The sequence below is a fragment of the Ctenopharyngodon idella genome, chromosome 8, assembly GCF_019924925.1.
Source record: "Ctenopharyngodon idella isolate HZGC_01 chromosome 8, HZGC01, whole genome shotgun sequence".
NCBI lineage: Eukaryota > Metazoa > Chordata > Actinopteri > Cypriniformes > Xenocyprididae > Ctenopharyngodon > Ctenopharyngodon idella.
This window is the reverse complement of record NC_067227.1, coordinates 16,279,160-16,302,974: the sequence shown is the minus strand read 5'-3', so window position 1 is coordinate 16,302,974 and position 23,815 is coordinate 16,279,160. Positions and strand designations below refer to the sequence as shown.

General features: G+C 38.6%; 1 protein-coding gene across 1 annotated transcript in view; it reads left to right on the top strand.

Annotated features, from left to right (window-relative positions):
- Window positions 1–23,478, top strand: part of hmcn2 (hemicentin 2) — an 84,043-nt gene extending 60,565 nt beyond the window's left edge. The window contains 38 exon segments of the mRNA XM_051904154.1: window positions 1,022–1,109; window positions 1,111–1,147; window positions 1,233–1,416; window positions 1,514–1,611; window positions 1,737–2,015; window positions 2,160–2,353; window positions 2,458–2,539; window positions 3,202–3,338; window positions 3,418–3,559; window positions 3,832–3,976; window positions 4,053–4,180; window positions 4,271–4,427; window positions 4,563–4,684; window positions 5,171–5,335; window positions 5,442–5,549; window positions 5,666–5,800; window positions 6,938–7,072; window positions 7,210–7,479; window positions 11,194–11,384; window positions 11,477–11,690; window positions 11,782–11,916; window positions 12,542–12,732; window positions 13,271–13,352; window positions 13,468–13,638; window positions 14,740–14,892; window positions 16,798–16,935; window positions 17,072–17,193; window positions 17,779–18,019; window positions 18,148–18,207; window positions 18,323–18,442; window positions 18,745–18,879; window positions 19,128–19,247; window positions 19,543–19,668; window positions 19,751–19,879; window positions 20,027–20,338; window positions 21,033–21,152; window positions 21,280–21,406; window positions 22,469–23,478. Coding sequence (XP_051760114.1) covers window positions 1,022–1,109; window positions 1,111–1,147; window positions 1,233–1,416; window positions 1,514–1,611; window positions 1,737–2,015; window positions 2,160–2,353; window positions 2,458–2,539; window positions 3,202–3,338; window positions 3,418–3,559; window positions 3,832–3,976; window positions 4,053–4,180; window positions 4,271–4,427; window positions 4,563–4,684; window positions 5,171–5,335; window positions 5,442–5,549; window positions 5,666–5,800; window positions 6,938–7,072; window positions 7,210–7,479; window positions 11,194–11,384; window positions 11,477–11,690; window positions 11,782–11,916; window positions 12,542–12,732; window positions 13,271–13,352; window positions 13,468–13,638; window positions 14,740–14,892; window positions 16,798–16,935; window positions 17,072–17,193; window positions 17,779–18,019; window positions 18,148–18,207; window positions 18,323–18,442; window positions 18,745–18,879; window positions 19,128–19,247; window positions 19,543–19,668; window positions 19,751–19,879; window positions 20,027–20,338; window positions 21,033–21,152; window positions 21,280–21,406; window positions 22,469–22,847 — 5,872 coding nt within the window. The 3' untranslated portion in view covers window positions 22,848–23,478.
- The last annotated feature ends 337 nt before the right edge of the window (window positions 23,479–23,815 follow it).

Below are 23,815 nucleotides of genomic sequence, written 5' to 3'. Positions count from 1 at the left end.
CGCGCTCATCGGATATATCTCTGATTGGCTTCAATGATCAGCGCTTTGTAAAAGCGTTGTAAAAAGTCATCAGTGACGCTCTTCACCGAACGCTTACACAGATACACACGCGGCCGTTTGAAAGCAGGCATCTATAGCAGACCAGTCCGCTGATAGACGCCTGCTTTCAAACGCTCACGCTTCTGCTTTCAAATTTAAACACTTCTGTTTGGTTTCAAATGCTCCTGTGCGTTGATCATTGTAGCCAATCAAAGACATATCTGATGAGCATGTGAACACAGTGGCCAATCAGAGGTGTTTACGAACCAGCTCAACAGCGCTCAAAGCGTCACATTTTTAAAATTTCAGTACAGATTGGTCCCGAAGTCGGTACTTTTGACAACTTTAATGTAATATAATATAATATAATATAATAATGTATTTACACACAGAGCATATAGAGTAACTCTCACACTGAGTCATTGATTTCTTTCTTTTATATAAATATAAAAATAAGGAATTAATTTTGAAAAATAAAAAAGATAGAAATGTTATAAAAACTAATTTAATTGCTTACTTACACTTTTCTTACACCTTTCACTCAAATTATAACTTATAATATTATTTGTAATTATTTTTTGTGTGTTAAATTAGAAAAATTGAAAATAGAAAAAATCACTAGTGGGACTTTTTGATCCCACTGTATAATATAATATAATATAATATAATGTAATATAATATAATATAATATAATATAATATAATATAATATATAAAAGATTTCATCAGAATGAAAAACTAAGTTGCTTAGAACATTTTTCTATTAAATTGTACCTAAAAAATCACTAGTGGGACTTTCTGATCCCACCTTATAATATAATATATATAATATAATAAATAATAAATTTATATAAAAATAATAAAACATTTTTAAGCAATTTTTTTCTAATTGATATTTTAACTTTGTGCTTGACAGAGAAATGTCAGTCGTTTATAGTTCATAGTGGCACTAACTGATTTGCTGATGTGTACGTGTGTTCCAGTATCTCTCCAGATGGGAGCACTCTAACACTTCTGAATATAAGACCAGAGGACTCAGGAACATACACCTGCCTGGCTGTCAGCTCCGCCTGGCCAAGAGAGCAAAATCTATACCTTGTTTGTATCGGGTGAGAACAGTTGTCTTTGTATAGTTTTTTTTTTTTGTACACAATACAAATCTGTGAATTGATTTTCATACTTTTTGCACTACAGTTCCTCCCTCAATAAATGGGGAGACCAGCGCCCCCCGTGAGGTGCACACCACCCAGCACAGTGTGGTCACACTGGAGTGCAAAGCCACCGGGACGCCCCAGCCTCAAATCAGCTGGCTAAGGGACGGTCATCCTTTACTCCTGTCACCCCGAATCCGCCTGCTCTCTGCAGATTCTGTTCTTAGGTCAGTTTTGCACACAGAACAAAGACAATGCTGTGCTTTCTGATATGATAGATGTAATATTAGATTTACGGTGTCATGTATCCTCGTGTCGGCACAGGATTGCACCGGCGCAGCTGTCTGATTCTGGCATCTACACTTGCGTGGCACGTAGTCGAGCTGGATCAGCTGAACTCAACTTTGACCTCCAAGTGCAAGGTACATCAGGAACACTTTTTAATTGATAAATATAAATAATATAAATAAAATGAATAAAGAAACAACTTAATCACAGTTAACTTAGCTGCATGTTTTTAATCATTGCTGTTTGCCCCCCTCATCAGCTCCCCCTGCTGTTGAGCGCACAGAGCCAACTGAGCAGGTGGCCGTAGTCCAGGGCTCTTCGGTAACACTGACCTGTGAAGCCCGTGGTGTGCCCCCTCCCACTTTGTCGTGGATGAAAGATGGCCAGCCGCTCTCACTGCACCGCAATCTTCTGCTCGATGGACAGGAAACCCGCTTCCTGCTCTCTGATGTGGGTCCCAGCGATGGAGGCCTCTACAGCTGTGTGGCGAGCAACCAGGCAGGAAGCAGTACGAAAACTTTCAACCTGACCGTCCTAGGTATTTGCCATCGAAAGCTGATGTGTGAATGAAACATGAGAGACTGGAGAAGGTTTTTGGGTCCATACAATAATACTTTTAGGAGCATAAATGCATAAAATCTGATGTAAGTATTAAATCTGAGGATGTATTTGCCCATATTAGAGCCCCCAAAGATCTCTGGCTCTTCATCCCCTGAGGAGCAGCTGGTTGCAGTGGACAGTGTGCTGGAGCTGGAGTGTACCGCTACCGGTCTCCCCCCTCCTACCCTCAGCTGGCTGAAAGACGGGCGTCCACTACAGGACAACATGGCAATAATAGAGAGAGATGGGCAGCTGCTCAGGATCAACAAAGTTCAGGTGATTTGAATTTGAGGCTTATTCAAATGAAGGTGTTTAGCTTGTTTTGCATTTGTGTGTTGCTTTGTGATTGTGACTATATGTTCTGTCATGTTTTGGAATAGGTGGAGGATGCAGGTCTGTATACCTGTCTTGCTAGTAGCCCAGCAGGAGAGGATGGTAGAAACCACTGGGTGCGTGTACAACGTAAGTGAAATCTTTTTTTTTTAAGCACTTAATAGATTACAATATGGCTTCAAACAAGAAAAATCTGATTGGAAAAATACAATTAATTTAAGATAAACTGCATTTTGGGGCAATAAGAATATATATATATATAGGAGAAGAATAGACATATATATATGTGTGTGTATTAGAAAATAAATACTTTTATTCTGCATTAAATTGATCAAAAGTGACAGTAGAGGCATTTATAATGTTACAAAAGTTTTTTTTTTTTTAAAAATGCTGTTCTTTTGAACTTTCTATTCATCAAAGAATCCTGAAAAAAATGTGATGCACAGTTTACACAAAAATATTAAGCAGCACAACCGTTTTTAACATTGATAATAATAAGAAATATTTCTTGAGCACCAAATCAGCATATTACAATGATTTCTGAGGATCATGTGACACTGAAGACTGTTGTAATAGCTGCTGAAAATTCAGCTTTGCCATCACAGGAATAAATTACATTTGAAAATATATTACAATAGAATAATGATGTTTAAATATTTTTACTTAAGAAATACAAATGACAAGACAAAAATACAGATTAAGAAAAACATTCTTGCGGTGGAGACCAGAACTAACTGTCAAGGACCACAGTCATAACAGCTGAATCATTTGTTTTGTCTGATCACTTTCAGTTCCACCCACTCTTCTTGGCTCTAATGACATCAGAACTGTATCGGTTCCAGCCAAAGGTCACTTGACACTGGAATGTCAAACCGACAGTGACCCTCTACCAGAGATTGAGTGGTACAAGGATGATGTAAAACTACAGGTGAGAGCAGATCAGTGTACTTTCTGGATGTATTTGTAACTATTACATCACATTAAGCTGCCTTTTCTGTCTGTCTCAGTTGGGAGGTCGAATTCAGTCCATTGCTGGTGGTCAGTATTTGGAAATTCAAGATGTCCGGACTCATGATAGTGGACAGTACAGTTGTGTGGTCACCAACATTGCTGGCAGCACCAGTCTATTCTTCACTGTTGAGATTCTCTGTAAGTTTGTGTCACTCACACTCATGTTGTTCCAAACACATATGAACACATTTAAAAAAAATAAATGGCATATACACTACAGTTCAAAAGTTTGGGTAAGATTTTTTTTTTTTTTTTTTTTAGGAAATGTATTTATTCAGCAAAGGTGCATTAAATTGATCAAAAAAGACAGTAAAAGATTTCTGTTTAATTCTCAATATGATGTTGTTAATTCTTAATAAACCAGTTTTTGGTTTAAAGGAAATAAAATCTTTTTGATCATGTTCACTTAGTGCCGCCGGTCATCAGAGAGGGCAGCTCCCTGATCGTAGCACATGTCAAACAAGATACAGTGCTGCCGTGTGAGGTGGAGGGAGGGCCTTCCTCATCGGTCTTATGGAGGAAAGATGGAGGTCCAGTCCCACTTCACAACAGCAGGCAAGTTTGTAAACAGCAGCATTTAATTCTAAACTTAAAGTGCCACCAACTGAATTCAGTCTCTGCCTGCACACAGATTCACCTTGCTGTCAGAGGGCTCTTTGCGTATTGCGACAGTGCAGCTGTCTGACGCTGGGCGTTACTTCTGCAGTGTATCTAATCAGGCAGGATCAGATCATCGTGCCATGGACCTTAAAGTCTACGGTACTGCAGATCACTAAAGAGACATAATAACATTTTTAACCAACCTCCTACATGAGTTCCAGACTAATTCGGTTTTTATTATCCTGTCAGTTGGACCCTCGATCAGCCCTGGCCCCTTTAATGTGACGGTGGTCACAGGTCAGAGGGCAGTGTTGAGTTGTGAGAGCACAGGCATACCTGCTCCTCAGGTGAGCTGGAAAAGGAACGGCTCACCCCTCAATGTGGATCTTCAGTCGGGTGCTTACAGGTTACTACTTGTTTTAGTTTCATTACTTTTTATTTAGTATTTATTTATCGACAAATACAAATTTAATCACTGACAATATATATATATATATATAATAAATATTAAAATATCTTTAATACATGATTTTGTTTGAAGGTTAATGTCTTCTGGCTCTCTGATCATTACCTCACCGTCTGTTGAGGATGAGGGCTACTTTGAGTGTACAGTGACCAATGAGATTGGAGAAGAGCGAAGGGTCATAGAGGTCATTCTGCAAGGTACTATGTAACAGGTTCATGGATGATAAATCATAAAAATATCCATAGTCATCATACTATGGCCCCAATAACTATTTAGACATTTATGCCATGTTTAAAAGTGTCTTTACATTATATTATAAAACAAAAAAAATCTAACCAAGCAGGCATTTATTGCAATAAAATAATGCACTTTTTAAGTAAAGCTGTTTACAAAAAGTGATTTGTTCAAAAATAAGACAAATAGGAATAGGCTACTATTTTAAACAAGCCACACTAGATAGCTGAGTGTAGCGAATTTAACTGACTGGGACAATTGAGTTTGATTCATAATATGTTTGATATTTTTCACCTAATGCAGATTTGCATGTAATCTAATTTTTAAGTATCTAAAAGTATCCAAATACTTTTGGGGGCAACTGTACATATACTGTAGCATATTGTGAACTCATACAGTATGTCTGTGCACATTCATGGACTGAATTTCTTTTATTTATTTTTTTCCAGTTCCTCCTGTAATTAAAGATGATGTTAGCAGTGTTACGGCTGTTAAAATGTCCCCTGTCGTGTTGCCATGTCATGCCACGGGGCGTCCAGAGCCTATCATTAGCTGGAACAAGAACTGGATGCAGCTGGGCGCTCGGGGGGGCAGTTACCGTGTGCTGCCCACAGGTGAATCTGAGTCAGATTTCCACCACACGCTCCAGCTATTACTTATATTTCTAAACCTATATGCTGTAGTACTTTATGTAATTGTAGTTGTTTCATTCTTATGTAGGTGCACTGGAGATTTTGGCTGCAGCACCCAGTCATGCTGGCAAATATACCTGCTCTGCCCGCAATTCAGTTGGAGTGGCTTACAAACATGTTACTCTAACTGTGCAAGGTTAGGTCCAGAAGTATTAGTGATATTATGTTACTTGAAATCATCCGAAAAATAAAAAGTACACTTAGTATATGCGATTACCAAAATATATGGTTTGATTTGGTTTGTGTTCTTAGAGCCCCCAGAGATCAGGCCCATGGCAGAGGAAGTCCAGGTGGTGCTACATCACTCGGTGGTTCTGCCCTGTGAAGTACAAGGATTCCCAAGACCCACCATTACATGGCAGCGAGAAGGCGTTCCAGTGGCAACAGGTTAGTTTGGTTGTAGCCTACTGATCAAAACTGGATTAATAACAGGTTTGACGTCAAGATTGCAGCTTTGAGCTCAAACAATGGTGACTTGAGATTTATAATTTGTCTGGCTGCCAGTTTCTATGTAGCTTGCCAAGCACACTATTCACGGAAGTGAATATTAAAATGAAAAGGGTTATCTGATCATCCTCTTTAACACGGTCACTATGTACATCTCACACCCCCTGTGAACTTTGTATTACATTCCACATAGCTTTGTTATCAGCCTCACAGTGGAAAATGAAAACATGTCTTTTCAGCTGGGCCGGATCAGCACAGAATGAGAAGATTAAGCAATGAGAATGTTTTGGTCCAATGGTTGAAAAGCGACTAAAATTTACCATATACACTACCATTCAATATAAAAATACAGTAAAGATAGTAATGCTGTAAAATATTATTACATAACAAAATATTTGTGTTTCTTTGTAATATATTTTGAAATGTAATTTATTCCTGTAATAGTAAAGCTGAATTTTCAGCAGCCATTACTAAATTCTTCAGTGTCACATGATCATTGTAATATGCTGATTTTTTGGTACTCAAGAAACATTTCTATTATTATAAATTTTGAAAATATTTGTTAATATTTTTGTGGAAACCGTGATATGTTTTTTCAGGATTCTTTGATGAATAGAAAGCTCAGAAGAACAGCATTTCTTTGAAATATAATTTTTTTTTGTAACATTATAAATGTCTTTACTGTCACTTTTGATTAATTTAATGCATCCTTGATGAATAAAATGATTATTTCATTAAAATATAAAATTAAATCTTACTGACCCCAAACTTTTGAATGGTAGTATATGTAATGAAATTATACACATTGTGGTTGTGTATGTATGGAGAAGCTAATATAACAATATTATATAATGATAGAGCTAATAAAACACATTTTATACATTCAGCCTTGTCTGTCTTTAAAAGGGAACACAAAAGGAAGTTATCAATGGCATTATAAAACACAAAGCTTAAGACGGTATTCTGTCATTACATTTTACATCACGTCATGTCAATACTGTGAGTAAGAAATAAAGTGTGATGCATGATAATAGTAGAACTGATATAGCATGATATTTTATTGTTGATATTTTTCAGGTCATAGACTGACGGTGCTCTCCAATGGAGCTTTGAAGTTCTCACGGGTCACTCTTGGAGATGCTGGGACGTATCAGTGTTTAGCACAGAATGAAGCAGGAACAGCTATGGGAAGGACCCACCTCATTTTACAAGGTACGTCATGTTTATTGATGGAAGTCTACCTTTATACCTCAAACTAAAGATTCAGTTGCATGTTCATCAGTGTTTTAGTCAATGCAAGTATTACAAGGTGGCTTTGAGTAATGACTATCTCACTGTTTCTGTGACAGTTCCTCCAGTGTTGTCTGTGCCTCGTCTGGAGTACACAGCAGTTCTTGGCCAGCCGGTCAGTCTAGATTGTACCGCAGACGGTCAGCCAAAGCCAGAAGTGACATGGCACAGGGAACGTAGGCCCGTGGTGGAAGGTACACACCTGAGATTGTTCTCCAACGGCACCCTGCACATCACCGCCACTCAACGCAGTGACGCAGGAATCTACACCTGCTCAGCCCGAAACAACGTTGGCAGAGCCAGCCATGACATCAGACTCATTCTACAAAGTGAGTTCCACACAATACCAAGAGAATCATTGTTTGTGAAATCTTTGTATCATATGAGGGTCGTGACAGGATTTTCCCTGTTTTTTTGTCGCATTGGGCTTGCTCACTAGTGGTGTTGATGCACTTTATACTTACAACAAGATACATTTACTTTAAGAGCATAAGAAATATACCTTGAACTATTTTTTTTTAAATAGGCAAATTATTATTTTCTTCTTGTTTTAAACATTAACAGTGTATTGAGATTTATGCTTAAAGCAAGAAATTGTCAGTGTGGCAAAAGTATTAACATAATTATACGACATTGAAAAAAAATACAATAAGTCTGTATAGAGTGGTTCAGGTATTATGTCACTTTGTAGGTCAACCAGCAGTTAGCATCACCCTGGTTCCTTCTACAAAAACCATATGCTTTTGGATCATTGCAAAAAATAAGCTCTGTGCTCAGCAAAAGTTTATGATACTTACACGTTTTGTCCATCAAGATAATTTTCACAGACGAACACAACTTTTATGAATTTTGAAGTCTAAATGCAGTTGCCAGATGCCACGACTTTAACGTCACCACCACTAAGCTTCTGACAACTCTTTCAGTTTTTATCTAAAAACATTTTCCCACAAAGTTTGAGTTAGAATAGTTTAAAAGAGCACTATTATAAGCACAACGAGACTGTAAAAGCAGACTGAGTTTACCTGTTTGGCGTGATGACTTTCAATGTCACCCACAGCCTCTGTAGTCCCATTTAGCCACTTGTTAGCAACCGCCATTTTCAAGACACTGAACAGCTTAAAAAAATCACGAGTGGGGTAATACTATTTTATGTCATAGAATAAAACATGAAAGTGTCTTGAGCTTATGTTCACCACATACCTAGAACAAAACTAGACAAAGTCCAGGAGTGTGGTGGAGTGGAGGCAGTCTTGGGGGAGGGATGGTGGGCCAGGCCCATGCAGGGGAACAGGACATGGACCATGGCATGGCAGTGGTGGGGCATGGGCGGACCTTGGCCGTGGAGAATGGGCAAACCTGGGCCGTAGAGCATTGGCGATGCTGGCAGGCTAGGATATCTCCATGGTGGTGCTGGCAGTTCAGGGGGCCATGGAGGTGCAGGCAGTTCAGGGGACCATGGTGGTGCAGGCAGTTCAGGCAGAAGCTATGGGGTTGTGAATTGGAGTGGGTTCATGGGCTGAGGCAGTCACTGGACTCTGGTCAGGGGCTGAGGTTCCCTCTGGACGCTGGTCAGGGGCTGGAGCCCTCTCTGAACGCTGGTCAGCGGCTGGAGAGGATGCATATGTGGCCCAAACACACATTATAGCTGTGGCCATAATGATCAGTGCTGCAACCTCTGGAGACTCTAGCATGGCAGCCATCTTGGCTGACGGCTCAGGCGTGGCAGCCATCTTGGCTGAGGGCTCAGGCATGACATGATCAGTCTCTGGCTGGGCAGGCATGACATGAACTGTCTCTGGCTGGGCAGGCATGACGTGAACAGGCTCTGGCCTGGTGGCCATGACGTTAAGACTCTCTGGTGTGGTGGCTACTGTGAGATTGTGAAGCCCCTCATGCACAATTCCCACAGTAAATGAGGAACCGCTCAACAGAAGTGCAAAGTCGATATATTCCTCAAGAGTCAATGTGACATTGCTATCAGGCATTAGATAGTTTAAAGAGACATTAAGTCAATTTCGGAAAATGCCCTTCCAGGGCAGTGTCATTAAAATCCACATGAAAGCAAAGTTCACAAAACTCCTCCACATAACTTTCCAGGCAGCGATCTCCCTGATGTAAATGCAATAAATTAACTGCTGGGTTCATGATTGGCAGTCAAGTATTCTGTAAGAAGAGTCCACTGAAGGCAAGTTGCTTAGAACCCAAGTGCAGTTTATTTAATTAACATAGTCAAACATAAAGCAAAGACAGGCTTGTCTTGGCTTGGCAATAATCATGAACTTAAACACAAGACTCACCAACAGTGGTACACAGACAATACTTGACACAGACTGAGGAAACATGAGGTCATATGCTACGTTCATGCCATCTCGTATTTACCAGAATCTTGAGATGACAACATGTGACGTTATATTCGGAGCTGTTCACGTCCTCGGACTGGGAATTATGCAATTCTATGGCACCACTATTAACCCCTAAATGAATCTACAGCGGTCAGGTGGTACAGCGGCCACGTGGTACACGTGGGAGCTTTCAGAAAACTCCCATCCTACAAGCTGTAATTACGAGCTCTATGAGGACGTGAACACTTTTTACAAGCTAGAATCTCGTAATTACCGGAATTACCAGGTGGCGTGAACGCACCTTTAAATACAGAGACTACAGAGACGTAACAAGACACACCTGAAAGCAAACCAATGAACCAATAACAACTTAACACATGAGAACAAGGGAATAACATGACATGATCACATGAGGACATGGGAAACACACACGACAACAAGGAGCACATGGCAAACATGGAAACAAAGCAATGAAACATAACAATATGTCATGACTAAACTTTAAAATAAAACATGAACATGAAACAAAACCAAAACTAGACATGACAGTGTGGCTCTTTAAGAGTATGCAAGTACAGAGTAAATAGTGAGCATGTGCCTGAAGAGCAATATATAAACTCTATATTTTCCTTCATATAATATCACTTTCAATGTGTCACAAAGTGGTAGTCTGTGTACAGCATACTCTGCAGTACATACTGTAATGCCTACTATTTTAATAAGATTGTGAAACGGTCACAGCATCCAACATTAAACATTTCAAACAAGCGTTATTATAGTATGGAAGCTTGTTTCCGCCATAGAAAAAAAAATATATATAATTGCGACTTTTTTTCTCAGAATTACGTGATATAAATGCATGTTATGCAGTGTTATAAAGCATGTTATAAAGTCAGAATTGAATAATAAAGTCTCAATTGCGAGTTATAAATTAGAATTGTGTGATATTGTTACGTACTGCTCCGAGACACAAATAGTTGAGGATCCAAATGCAGTATTTATTCAGAGGGTAATACACAATCGTAATCCAAACACAGGCAATAGGTCAAAACACAGGTAGGCAGTCCAAACAAACAAACAAACACAAAACAAGGCAGGGTACACAAGCAAAGAGTTATCCAGAACACGGAGCAGAATCAACTAAGACACGGGAAAACAAGATACAACGGCTCAGAAGTGCAGTACCAGCAGTGATGCAAAGCTTAGCAGTGAAAGACAGAGTGGAGCAGGCTTCTATAGGGTTAGTGAACAAGGCTAATGAGCTAAACAAGGTAATGAGATAACAAGGGGGTGTGGTCCAATAAGTGTCCATGGTAACAAACAAGTGAACAGAGTGGCAGGGAACCATGAGGTTAACAAACAACAATGGAGACACAGGGAACACAGGCAGGGATCATGACAGATGTAAACTTGCAATTGCGAGCAATAAATTCCAATTCTAAGGAAAAAAAAGACTGACTTTTTTCTCAGAATTGCGAGTTTATATCACGCAATTCTGACTTTATAACTTGCAATTCTGACTTTATAACTCGCAATTCAGACTTTATAACTCGCAATTCAGACTTTATAACACACAATTCTGACTTTAAAACACGCAATTCTGACTTTATGTGCAATTCTGACTTTATAACTCGAAATTCTGACTATAACTCGCAATTCTGTGATTTTGTTCATAAATATCTTTTGTGTTTCTCCACTTAGCCCCACCACAGATTTCTGTTGGACAGTCGGAGATGTCTGTCATCCAGGGATTTCAAGCACTGCTGCCGTGTGCAGCACAGGGTCTTCCAGAGCCCAGGGTGAGCTGGGAGAAACAGGGAATCCCTGTGCAAAACCTGCCTGGCAAATTCACTTTGCTGAGGTCAGGAGAACTGATTATTGAAAGGGCTGAGGTCAGTATATCATTTTTATTAGGTATAAATGACCAGCATGCCCATTTAAAATAACTTTTGTATGAAGTGATGATGTTACAATCTATTTTCAGCCTGGTGATACAGGTCTGTTCACCTGTGTAGCCACCAACACTGCCGGAACAGCTCGACGGGACATTCGCCTGTCTGTCAACATTAGACCTGCTTTTAAAGAGTTACCTGGTGACGTAACGTTGAATAAAGGTCAAAGTCTTACCCTATCCTGCCATGCTCAGGGAACTCCAAACCCCACCATAACCTGGACTGCCAACAACAGGATCTATACCGGTATGAAAGGGTCTGAATTTATCTTTTTTTCCTTTGAAGTTTTTTTATCTTTTCCCCAACATCACAAGAACGCTCTCGTATTTGCCTACAGGTGCAAGTGTTGATGAATCTGGCAGAAGTTCAGTGATTATTGACAATGTCACTGTAAGTGATGGTGGCACCTACGTCTGCATTGCAGAGAACACTGTTGGATCCATACGGGCTCTCTCATTTGTGCGAGTCAGAGGTATGCATAATTTTTTTAAATCCTATCCAAAATCCGTAATGTGTGGAAAAGCAGTTCAAGTTTGAGTAGTGTTTGATTGTGTCTAGAGCAGTGGTTCTCATGGAGCTAAGTCATGTAAATTCAAGAAATTTTAAAATTCCATGGGCATTTTTATAAAGAATATACATTTTGATAGCTATGCAAAGCTCTAAAATATTTTACTGGGTAGAAATTGTGAGTACAGAATGTTTTCAATAATCTTGTAAATCACAAACAATTGGAAAAGCATTATTCACTGGTTAAAAATAGTGGGATCCTTAAAGAAAATTCAGCTCTTAAATTCTGGAATTTTGAAACTTATTGTAATTTTAATTATATTATTTTAATTTTTAATTTTGATTATTTTACTTACTTTAGTTACTTTAACCTATGGATACCCCTAGTTTCTGTAAATTAAAAAATAGAATTGTCATTAAAGCAGATGTACTAGAGGAAACCTATTAGCCTGCATGGGGTCAAAAAGGTTGAGAACCATTTTTTCTGGATTATGCATTCTGGCTATTTAATGTAATACGTTATATTAACTTTTCTAATTTAAACAACTAGGCACTGTTTGACAGTTTAAGCATACACTCTGTTCCTACAGAACCTCCCATGCTGAGAGGAGAAGCCCACACCTCTCAGAATGTAGTTCAGGGCAAAGCAGCCATGCTGGACTGTGCTGTCAGCGGGGACCCAGTCCCTTCCCTGCGCTGGCACAAAGATGGCCAGCCCTTACTTGGCTCTCTGCGGTTTCATCCCCTCCGTAATGGCTCTCTGGCTCTTTACAGTGCCATGGTAATCTGGCTCTTGTTTTAAATGGTTTTGTTCTGTTGTTGTGCTTGTTGTTGTTGTCGTCTATTGCATTGTACAAGGAGGATTTGGCAGTTAGTCGGTGTGGTAATTGTTCCACCCCTCCTCCACTGTGATTGGACGGCTGGGTAAAAAGTGTCTGAGATAAGCGCTTAAGCATTTTTCAACTCTAGGCGTCTGGAAAAAAACGGTCAGCGAAATAGATTCTCAGCGTCTATTTACGTTGCTGCCATTTTAAAATGCGCATCGCTTCCATTGAAAATAATTGGGAAAATATGCTGGCCTAAGGAAAAAACGCTTTGGTGGACACACGGCCTATTGCACTTAGCAGACACTTTTATCCAAATCAAAAGAGGAGCAAAAGTAATTCGTCAACCATGTTGGTATAATGTTGGTACAATGTTAAAATGCTTAAAAAAGATTTTAATGGCTTTTCAATGTTTCAAATGCTGCTTGACCACCTCACCACTGCAAATTATAATAATAGAAATGTGTGTGAGAGATAAATGTGTGTGTTTTCCAGATTGGAGATTCAGGAGAGTACAGATGTGTTGCTGAAAGTGAGGCAGGTACTGCAGAAAGAACAATATCTTTGAAAGTTCAAGGTAAATGATTTTATTAGAACCTATGTCATATATATCCATATTATTATGTTCATCAATATATTTTAGATATACAGTATATTTTTTGAGCAATTCCTATTCTGTACTGATTTTTCAGTCCCAGGAGGCTACTCAAACTGGGAGGAGTGGGGCCCATGCAGTGTCACCTGTGGGCAAGGCATCCAGGAACGAATCAGATTCTGTAACAACCCACCACCAGCCAATGGCGGTCTATTATGTGAGGGTCCAAGTGTGGATTCCAGGAAATGTCAGGCCTCACTGTGTCCAGGTGCATCACTGTTTATAGAAATAACAATAATAAACCATGTATTTTCAAATCCTAATAGAGTGCTGCAGGGATGAATTACTTTTGTAGGCCAAAACCCAGAAATGAGGTAGCATTTTAGCACTTCCAGTTTCATTGTCCTGAAGTCAGTGGGTTTTTGGTTAAATGCCTAAAATATGGTCTGTGGTTAACATAAGCTCAAGATATTTTCACATTTTATTCTAAGGCAGTTGCTAACAAGTGGCTAAATGGGACAGTGGTTGTCAGGGTCATTAAGAACATCATCAGTACTTTTCACAACCTTGTTGTGTTTAATCATGCTCTAGCAAACTTTTCAAATTCAGACTTTCAGGGAAAATGTTTTGTAAATAAAGGCTGAAAGAGTTGTTGGAAGCTTAGTGGTGGTGACGCTGGTGTAGTTCGTTTATCAATCTTGTTGCTTCTGGGGAATGTATTTAGGTTTCAAAATTCATCATGATGAACAAAACAGGCAAGAATCATAAACTTTTATTGGTCAAAGAGCTTATTTTCTGCAATAATCCAAAAGCCTGTGGAAAAATCCTATTGGGTTTTTGTTGAGTTAACCTGATGTTCCTAGATCCAGTTTACACTTGGTATTAAGACGCGTTTTTGTCATCGGATCACAAGTGGTCAGCTGAGACACATTACCATTTCCAGCTGATATTAACATGTTTCAGATGTGTCTCCTGTGACCACTTCTGATCAGATTTCATATAGCAAATTAAAAAGATAAAGAGGACAGCTGGTAACTGTGTGTTTTGGTACAAGGCAGCACATTTTGAATCACTTGCTTTAGTGCACTTTCATCATAACGCGTCCCACAATGATCACATGTTAGGTGAGTGGGTGGCGAGTGTTTTTTTTCAGTGATCCATCACAAAATGCAACCAAAATGTAATTTATAATACCATTGGTGTCAGAATAAAACAATATTCAAAAGCACTCACCATAGCATGTCGTTACTCATTGTAACTTTAGCAGATTGAAAAACTCGCCATTTTACTGTAAAACTTGCTTCAGACTGTCTGTGATGGTACAGACTACGAGAACCCTGACACACTGTCTTTCTTCTCTGTCGAGTAGGGGAGTCTCCGCGGCGTGCACGGGGCAGTTTGATAGGCATGATTAATGAGAAGGAATTTGGAGTGGCGTTTCTAGAAGCCAATATCACAGAGAATGCGGTGGAGGGCACCAGCACCCTGGAGGCCCACGTGGAGAACATTCCTCCAAGTGTTGGTGAGTGAACTTTACTTTGTATTTGATTTCACAGTGTAGCCTGGCCACGTGCCTGAGTGTACTAAAGCAGTCAGTGACGTTTAATCAATGCAATGTTTACTCAAAGCTTACAAGAACAGCAGAAACTGGCATTCAGACAACAGTAAAAGCAACCAGATGAAGAAAACATACGTTATGTTTTGTATAAATTTGTCCAATTTGATTTGAATGAAAACATATTATTTTTAGGAAAAATAAGCATGATAGTCCCCCCCTGTACTTAACCAACAGTGGGACATACTGTAAGCAGATCAATACAAAAATGTACAAATGATATTGTAGAAATTAGGGATGCACCGATACCATTTTTTAAGGGCCGAGTACGAGTACCGCTACTTTTTTCTAGTACTCACCGATACCGATACCGATGCCTATACATTTATTAATTTCTCTCTCTCTCTTGTTTTTTTTTTTTTTTTTTTGTGATGTTGCAGTTTTCGAAGCACAACACAGTGAGACTAATGAATGTAGGACAGCTTCTTTATTATTACTCTAATGAAAAAAGTAATAATTTTTATGTGCTTGTCACAAACTTAAAGAACAAAAATTCTTGTCCAATAACCTTCAAAGGGCATAATTACCAATATATATAATTGTTGTTATATAAAAAGAAATTTACAAAGAAATTACAAACAATACAACAAATACTATAGAGATACAAATGAAATAAACTTGTTTTTCAGATACAGTAGGTTTATTTACCATGTATACATTTATTTAACATATTTTGTTGTTTTATTAACATTAATGACAAATATAGGCTACAGTCCCTTTAAGACCGAATCCATGGATACTGACACATATCCTGTTTTCACCCAAATGTTTACGTCCACTTAAGCCATAACCGACTGTATTTATGTGAGATACTCCACACGATGGATATTTTGACAACTATGTGTGCATTTGACCATTCAGGCGCAAGGAGAACTGATCGCGCGCTGTCTGAGAGAACTGGGATCGCGCGCAAGAAAGAGAGAGAGCGTGCGCGCGAGAGGGAGCACTTCTGGTCTGTGTCATTCAGCGCGATTCCGCCTATACCGCCTTCACTAATCGATAACGAATTGTGATTGAAAGCATGCAGTTTGCAATGTGTGTTGTCATCAATAATTTGAAGTATTTCCATTCCCTTGAGGACATTGTTTCTGCTGCTGCTGCCGGTGTCTCTGTGCACAGAAAATTCTGTCAGTTACGTCACGTGAGGTATCGGTCTTTGGTATCGGGGGTATTTTTACGAGTACGAGTACAAGTACATGAGCTTGGTATCTGGCCTATACTGGTATCGGTATCGGTGCATCCCTAGTAGAAATTAATCCCAATTCACCACCAATTCATCATCATGTAAAATAGTTACAAATTGTCATGAAAGTGTGTTGATAAAAACATTCAATTTAACTCTCGCGGACGTGTTATCACAACAGATACATGAATAGCCTGTAATCATCTTATTAATAGTTTCATTTCAGTACAAAAACTGCTAACACTTCTATTTTACAGTGTCCTTGTTACCAGTTAAATGTACTTATTATAGTAATTACAGTAAATTATGCATAATTACAAGAAACTGAACCTAAACCTAACTCTAATCCTAACTCTGTAGGAAGAACATGTTGTTAATTAATATTATTCAATACTTAAATGTATAATTACTCTGTAACAAGGACACCTTAAAATAAAGATAATAAAATTTCATCCTGAAATATTTTTGTAAGCAGATCCTGGTTGTTGATAACATGAAAAGGAAATCCTGTCTATTAAACGGACATCATTAAGTACCAGTGTTCGTTCTCTGACATAAACATGTTACATTAATGCGATAAAATACTTTTTTATTTTGAATCTATTATTTGAACCCTTCCTGCATTACAGGTCCTTTGTTGCGAGTACTGGTGTCTGTATTTGCCCCGATTTACTGGACGACTGTGTATCAGTCACCGGAGACCCAGAACGGCTTCTCCCTCACTGAAGGGCAGTTCAGACAGGAATCTCAACTGGAGTTTGACACAGGTTACAGCTTTCCATACATGCTACTTTAAAGAACCAAATTAACATATCTGTAGTTTTAAATGGGACATAAATAATTCTGATGGGACTGCATTTCGGATTCTGCCCACTGAATGTGTCTTCTGCCTTGGAATGACAGGAGAAGTGTTAAAGCTGACTCATGTGGCCAGAGGTCTGGATGCAGAGGGGACTCTGTTAGTGGACATTGTTATCAATGGCTTTGTTCCTCCTATGCTTTTGACTTCTAATCTCAATCTACAGGTTAGTCTTTCAAACTCTTGGGGGGGCGTAAGATTTTCTGACTTGCATTTAGGTACAATATCGTTCAAAAGCTTAGGGTTGTTTTTCTTACGCATTTATTTAATTATTTTATACTGTGAACAGTATTTTGTGAAATGTTTTATAATATTGTGAAATATTTTTATAATTTAAAATAACTGTTTTCAATATATTTTAAAGTGTAATTTATTTCTGTGATGGCAAAGCTGGTGTTTAAGAAACATTTATTGTTATTATTATCATGTTGTAAATGGGTGTGCAGCTTAATATTTTTGTGGAAATGTGATACATTTATTTGAAATAGAAATATTTAGTAACATTATAGATGTTATTTACTGTCACTTTGATACATTTAATGCATCCTTGCTGAATTGAAGCAACAATTTCTTTTTCTTTCAAAAAAAAAAAAAAAAACTGAAAACTTATGAGTGTTAGTATATGTACGGTATATAGTTAGAAAAGTAGTTAATAACTAAATTAACTAAATTCTCAGGTGTAGTTACAAACACTCTTCACCAAAAAATTTACACTTAAAATGTATTTGTTTTATTTTCTTCTTTTCGTTAGGAGTTTGACGAGTCGTATGTGCAGACAGGCTCTGGGCAGCTTTATTCCTGGTCCTCACAGAATCACATATGGGATGGGGCTCCTGTGACCCTGCGCTGCAATCATTCTGTGGTTTTTGAGGGGCCAGAGAATCGCCAGGGGCCCCTGCTGCAGCTCCTCAGACTGACAGGAATAAGTGGTACCTACAGTCTTTTCACTCTCAGCCTGGAGTTCAAAATGACTGCCACCTTACTCATACCAGGTCAGTCCATGGTACAACTTCAAGTTTGATTGTGTAAAATGGTGTGTTTTCATAATATACACCGGCACACTTTTTATAAATCATAGCTCAATTCAAAAGTACATGATCAATGTTTCATTTCTGTGTAGAGGGCGATGGAGAGACATGTCCAAAAGGTTTTGTCTTGGACACGGCATCTTACTGTGCCGGTATGTTCCTAAAATTATATGCTGCTGCATACTAGCTATAAAAGCCCACATTCTTTCACCAGTATTAATACAAAACATATTACAGATGTGATCAGAATTTTTTTTTTTTCCTTAGATGAGGATGAATGTGCTGTTGACTCTCCCTGCTCACACTCATGTAATAATATCATGGGTGGTTTCTCCTGTGCGTGTCCGTCTGGATTCACCATCTCTACTGAGTCAAACACCTGCCAAGGTCAGATCTATATTAATCATAAATTCTCCAATTTATATCAGACTTTAAGTCAAATTCACTTGTAAATGATCTGTTTTAATAGATGTTCAATACAAAATAAGCTCTGTAAACAGCATCTGTACTGTCTATACTGTTTAAATTAAACTCAAAATATTGAAGATAAAGTATTTTTGAATGCACTATCCATAATAAAGTTAAAAGGGTCCTAGATGATATCAGCAGAATAAACTGGAATGTAATGAAAATTTTCATTTTCTTGAAAATAAAACAGTTATGTAATGAGTGATTTTGTTGTGATTCAGATATTGACGAATGCAACCAAGGTTCCCACTTGTGTCACCCCAACCAGCAGTGTGTGAACACCGTTGGGACGTATCGCTGTCAAGCCAAGTGTGGACTGGGCTTCAAACCCAGTTTAGTTGGCACCAACTGTGAAGGTTAGCTTAACTACTAAAAATAAATAAATAACTGTGTTTTTATATGTATCAGAATTTGGTTCATACTCCCAGCGTGTTTAATGGATAGACAATTTATTACCTTTTATTTACTGCTGAAGTCAACAATATGTAGAAATAAGTCATTGAGATTTCCACTATGAAACTCAGTATTATCACATTTGTAACATTTAGACTGAATGTAAAAGTGATTGTTCTAGGAACGTAAACTGACAGATCTTCTCCTTTAGATGTGGATGAGTGTCAAGAATCAGCAGTGTCTCCATGCCAGCAGCAGTGTTTCAATACTCTAGGCTCCTTCCGCTGCACCTGCCACCCAGGATACCAGCTGGTGGGGTATCGCTGCCTGGGTCAGTGTCACTTTGTAAAACTATATTGAATTTCACAGGTTCATTGGTGTTAGTTTTTGAAAAACATCTCATGGGATTTACATTTTTTAGAAACCGAGTCTTTAAGTTCCATGAAATCTGTCCCTAACCTTACTCCTATTCCACCTCAATAGTGTTAAAAGAGTTTTGCAATGCAATAAGAACATTGTAGCAGACAGTTTTTTTTTTTTTTTTTTTTTTGACATAAGTACATAGTAGTTAAAGACACCTAATATAAAGTGGGACCTTACATTTTTACATGCTTGTTTATAATCAGATATAAATGAGTGTTTGAGGAATGTGTGTCCAGCACACCAGCAGTGCCGAAACACAGATGGAGGATATCAGTGTTTTGACAGCTGCCCAGCAGGCATGACCACAGCAGAAAATGGAGTGTGTGTGGGTAAGGAGTCACTCAATTAAAACCCTGTTACTTTAACCAATCGCTTTATTTGAAATGAGACATGCCTTTCTGTCGCTCGCAGACATAGACGAATGCCAGGACGGCAGTCACATGTGTCGCTACAGTCAAATCTGCCAGAACACTGTTGGTGGGTATGGATGTGTTTGTCCTCGAGGCTACCGCTCTCAAGGCGTGGGTCGACCTTGCCTAGGTGAGGTTCATAAACATAATCAAGGAATGCCACACATATACATTAACAGTGCAGTGTGATATTACCAAAATAGTGGAAGTCAGTGAATTGGCTGACACTCACAGATCAACTATGTAAGACTAATTCAAGTTATTTTTGGCATTGCAGATATTGATGAATGTGCGCAGGTGCCCAGCCCTTGTGCTTTTCAGTGCCGTAATGTTCCAGGCAGCTTCCGCTGCCTGTGCCCACCAGGGACAGTTCTTCTGGGTGATGGTCGCTCTTGTGCTGGGCTTGAGAGAGGGCACATCTTTACCAACAGTACTCGGGTACAAGCCAGGCTGCGGCCCCAGCTGGTATCCACTTTAGAGAGACCTTACCTCACTCGTCTCTCAGTCCTACCAGAACACCTCGGATCTTCACGCCGTCCCAGGCATGAATGCCCAGTTGGATATACCAGCAAGGATGGTACTTGCATAGGTGTGTAACATAATAACATTATTTTATTTTATTTCATTTTATTATTCATTTTTATTAATATATTCAAAGGGTTCACCCAAAATGAAAATTCTGTCATTAATTACTCACCCTCACGTCGTTCCAAACCCGTAAAACCTTTGTTCATCTTCGGAACACAAATAATAGACAGAAAGCGCATAACCACTTTCAAGGCCGACGCTCTTCATGTAAGCACCACAACACATGCATGTGATTCTGACGCAGGAGCTGGCCAATACTAAGCTGGCGTTCTGATGTAGAACCCGGAAGCGCTACACTGTGTTTACTACATGAACAGCATAGGAAACTGACAGAGAAAAGAAGAAATTGTTGAATAAAGTCGTTATTTTGGGGGGGTTTTTGCACACTAAAATTATTCTCATCGCTTCATAACTTTAAGATTGAACCACTGTAGTTACATGGAATATTTTAACGATGTCTTTACTACCTTTCTGGGCCTTTAAAGTGGTTATGATGTTGCTGTCTATAGAGGGGGTCAGAAAGCTCTCAGATTTCATCAAACATATCTTAAAATTTGTGTTCCGAAGATGAACACAGGTCTTACAGTTTTGGAACGACATGAGGGTGAGTAATTAATGACACAAATTTCACTTTTGGGTGAACTAACCCTTTAAGACTGTAATTTAACTGAATTTTTTTTTGTTCTTTTACAAAGATATCGATGAATGTGCATTTAGAAAGCCTTGCCAGCATGAGTGCAGAAACACAATAGGAAGCTACCAGTGCACCTGTCCGCCAGGATACCAACTATTATCCAATGGCCGAACATGCAAAGGTGAGTCTTTAATACTTTTTATGCTTGATGATACTGATAAATGATGGCTTTCATAAACATAGACATATTCCTATTTATAACGCTTTCTTCTTGTGATAAACAGTCTGAAAATCTAATTTTCTTGCAGATATTGATGAGTGCACTGTACAAGGTGTCCAGTGTGGACCAAACCAAATGTGCTTTAACACACGGGGGGGTTACCAATGTCTTGACACACCCTGCCCCGCCAGCTACCAAAGAGGACGCAATCCAGGGTGAGAACTGTTTGTAATGTAATTAATCAAAGCTTCAGTAAGAGAATGAAATTATTGAAAAGTTAAAAATCCAATAAATGTATAAAGTGTTCGGTAATTTATCCTGACTCTTTGCTGCCTACCTGTAAAAAAAAAAGTCCAAAATCCATAATGATTCATCCATGATCATTAACAAGTTTTTTTTTTTTAAATAATGAGATGCAATGTTTTGAGAAATCAACAAAGAGCAGCCTTGTAAAGGTGCCCTCCACTCTCCAATTGTTGATGTAGAGTGTTCAACGGGAACAGTTTTGCATCAACCATGCCTCTTTTAGCACAATATGCAAACTGTAAATTTCTCAACCTTGACTGTCATGAGCTGTAACTTAACCTCCCTTTCTAAGGCTTTCGTAATTAATGAGGTTAATGCAAATGGCCGGTAATCATTACAAGACTGAGACTTCTCACACTTGGGGGACTGTAACAGAGGTTTTCCTTAGACCATGATCCAATGAAGCTTGAAACAATGAATGAAACACCACACTGAGTTGCTCCGCACAGAGATTAATGTTTCTACTACAGATGCCATCTGCTCCAGGAGCTTTGTTAAAAGGTGCAGCTTTCAGCTGTTTAGTCATATTAAGAAGATACAATTTCAGAGAGGCAGAGGGACTCAATGTTTGTTTAAAACCCTCAAGAACAGTGCTTAAAACAGGCTTCTCAAAGTGTTTGAAAAACAAATTCAGATCACTGGCTAAGGAGATACCATTACCTTTTTCATTTGTCACTGTAGTAGTAATTAGAAGTAGTAATTGTGATTCCCCAAACACTGATATTTATGATCCAATAATTCATAATTGTAAAAACTTTTTACCTTGAAAATTTGGTTACACACTAATCAATTAGTCATTAAGTTATCATAGAAAATGGTAAAGGTTTTTAAAACTATATTAAAACCAACCATGAATACAAAGATAACAATTCTAAGTACTTGCCATATGCATTTTCACATGATTTTTCCTTTTCTTTATCATGGAAACTCTTATTGACCCATATACATTTGTTCTCTTGCTTTGACCCCAGCACCTGCTACAGACCTTGCACTTCCAGACTGGACTGTGGCTCCACAGGCTCTTTTCCTCTGCTCCAGTACAAGCTCCTCACTCTTCCTCTGGGCATACCAGCTCACCACAACGTGGCCCGTTTGTCAGCTTTCTCCGAATCAGGCGTTCTCCAAGACCACACATCCTTCACCATCCTGGAGCAAGGAGGAGAAAATGGAGAGAGGCCATTTGGCATCAAGGACGAAGCAGGAAGAGGCATAATTTTCACAGTAAAGCCTTTAGACTGGCCCGGCCTGGTGCGACTTCGAGTACAAGCCACTACGCTGTCAGACCAGGGGCGCATAACCTACCAAAGTATCTTTATTATCTACATCTCCATATCCAAATACCCCTACTGAGTGTGTGAGATTACATACTCAGTCCCTGATGTACTGTTGCTTTATGGGACATAGGAGAAGCATTAGTAAATGAACTCAATTCCCACCTATTTATGTACCCTCTTGTGGAGTGGAATGTTGGATTCATGAATTATCATTAAGATAATAAATACATTGCACCTTTTAATATTACTGTTATTTGAAAATATTGTAGTAGCTTTGAAATCTTGCCTGGGCTCTTTTGTTTCACAATTATTTCTGCATTTCTGTGATAATAGTAATTCTTCCAGTATTAAATCTGCTGCAAAAATAAGCAGAAATAAAGATGGCAGAAGAAAAAAGAGAGAAACAAACCCACTGACGATTCGGCAAGACTTCAGTTTCAGCGTTACATGATCAGCAGCTAATTTCTTGCATTAAAATTAATTACCGGTATGTTGAGATATATTTACCTAGCAATATTTTTCATATGTTGTATTGGTATACTCTTGTACATTAATGGGTGTACTCTTATATGTGAATTGAGTGTGTGTGCATATGAATCACTGTGAGTGTGTTTGCGATGTGTATGTGAACATGAATATGGTTGTGCCCTTTCTGCTCATGATTCCTTGGATCTAAAATGCAGATTATAAAATTCTTTAAAAACTGATATTTTAGTCAAGCAGACCCATCTTTTTGTCACTTAACATCATCCCTTTTTAATCATTGCACAAAATACTGTATGTTATGATATGCATGCTTTAGAAAAGGGTACGTTTGTAATTAATTTAATAGTGACACTTGTTCTAGATTACAATTATCAAACAAGTGTGCTTCTTTTTCAGCAGTACTGAAGGAGTGCCCATCAGTGGGTGCTTGGTGGTTGCTTTCCCTAAACTACTTGATCCAACTCATGGGGGCAAAACTAGTTTCAAAAACATTTGGTAACACTTTAGTATGGCGAACACATATTCACTATTAACCTACTAATTTTGCCTTAATAAACT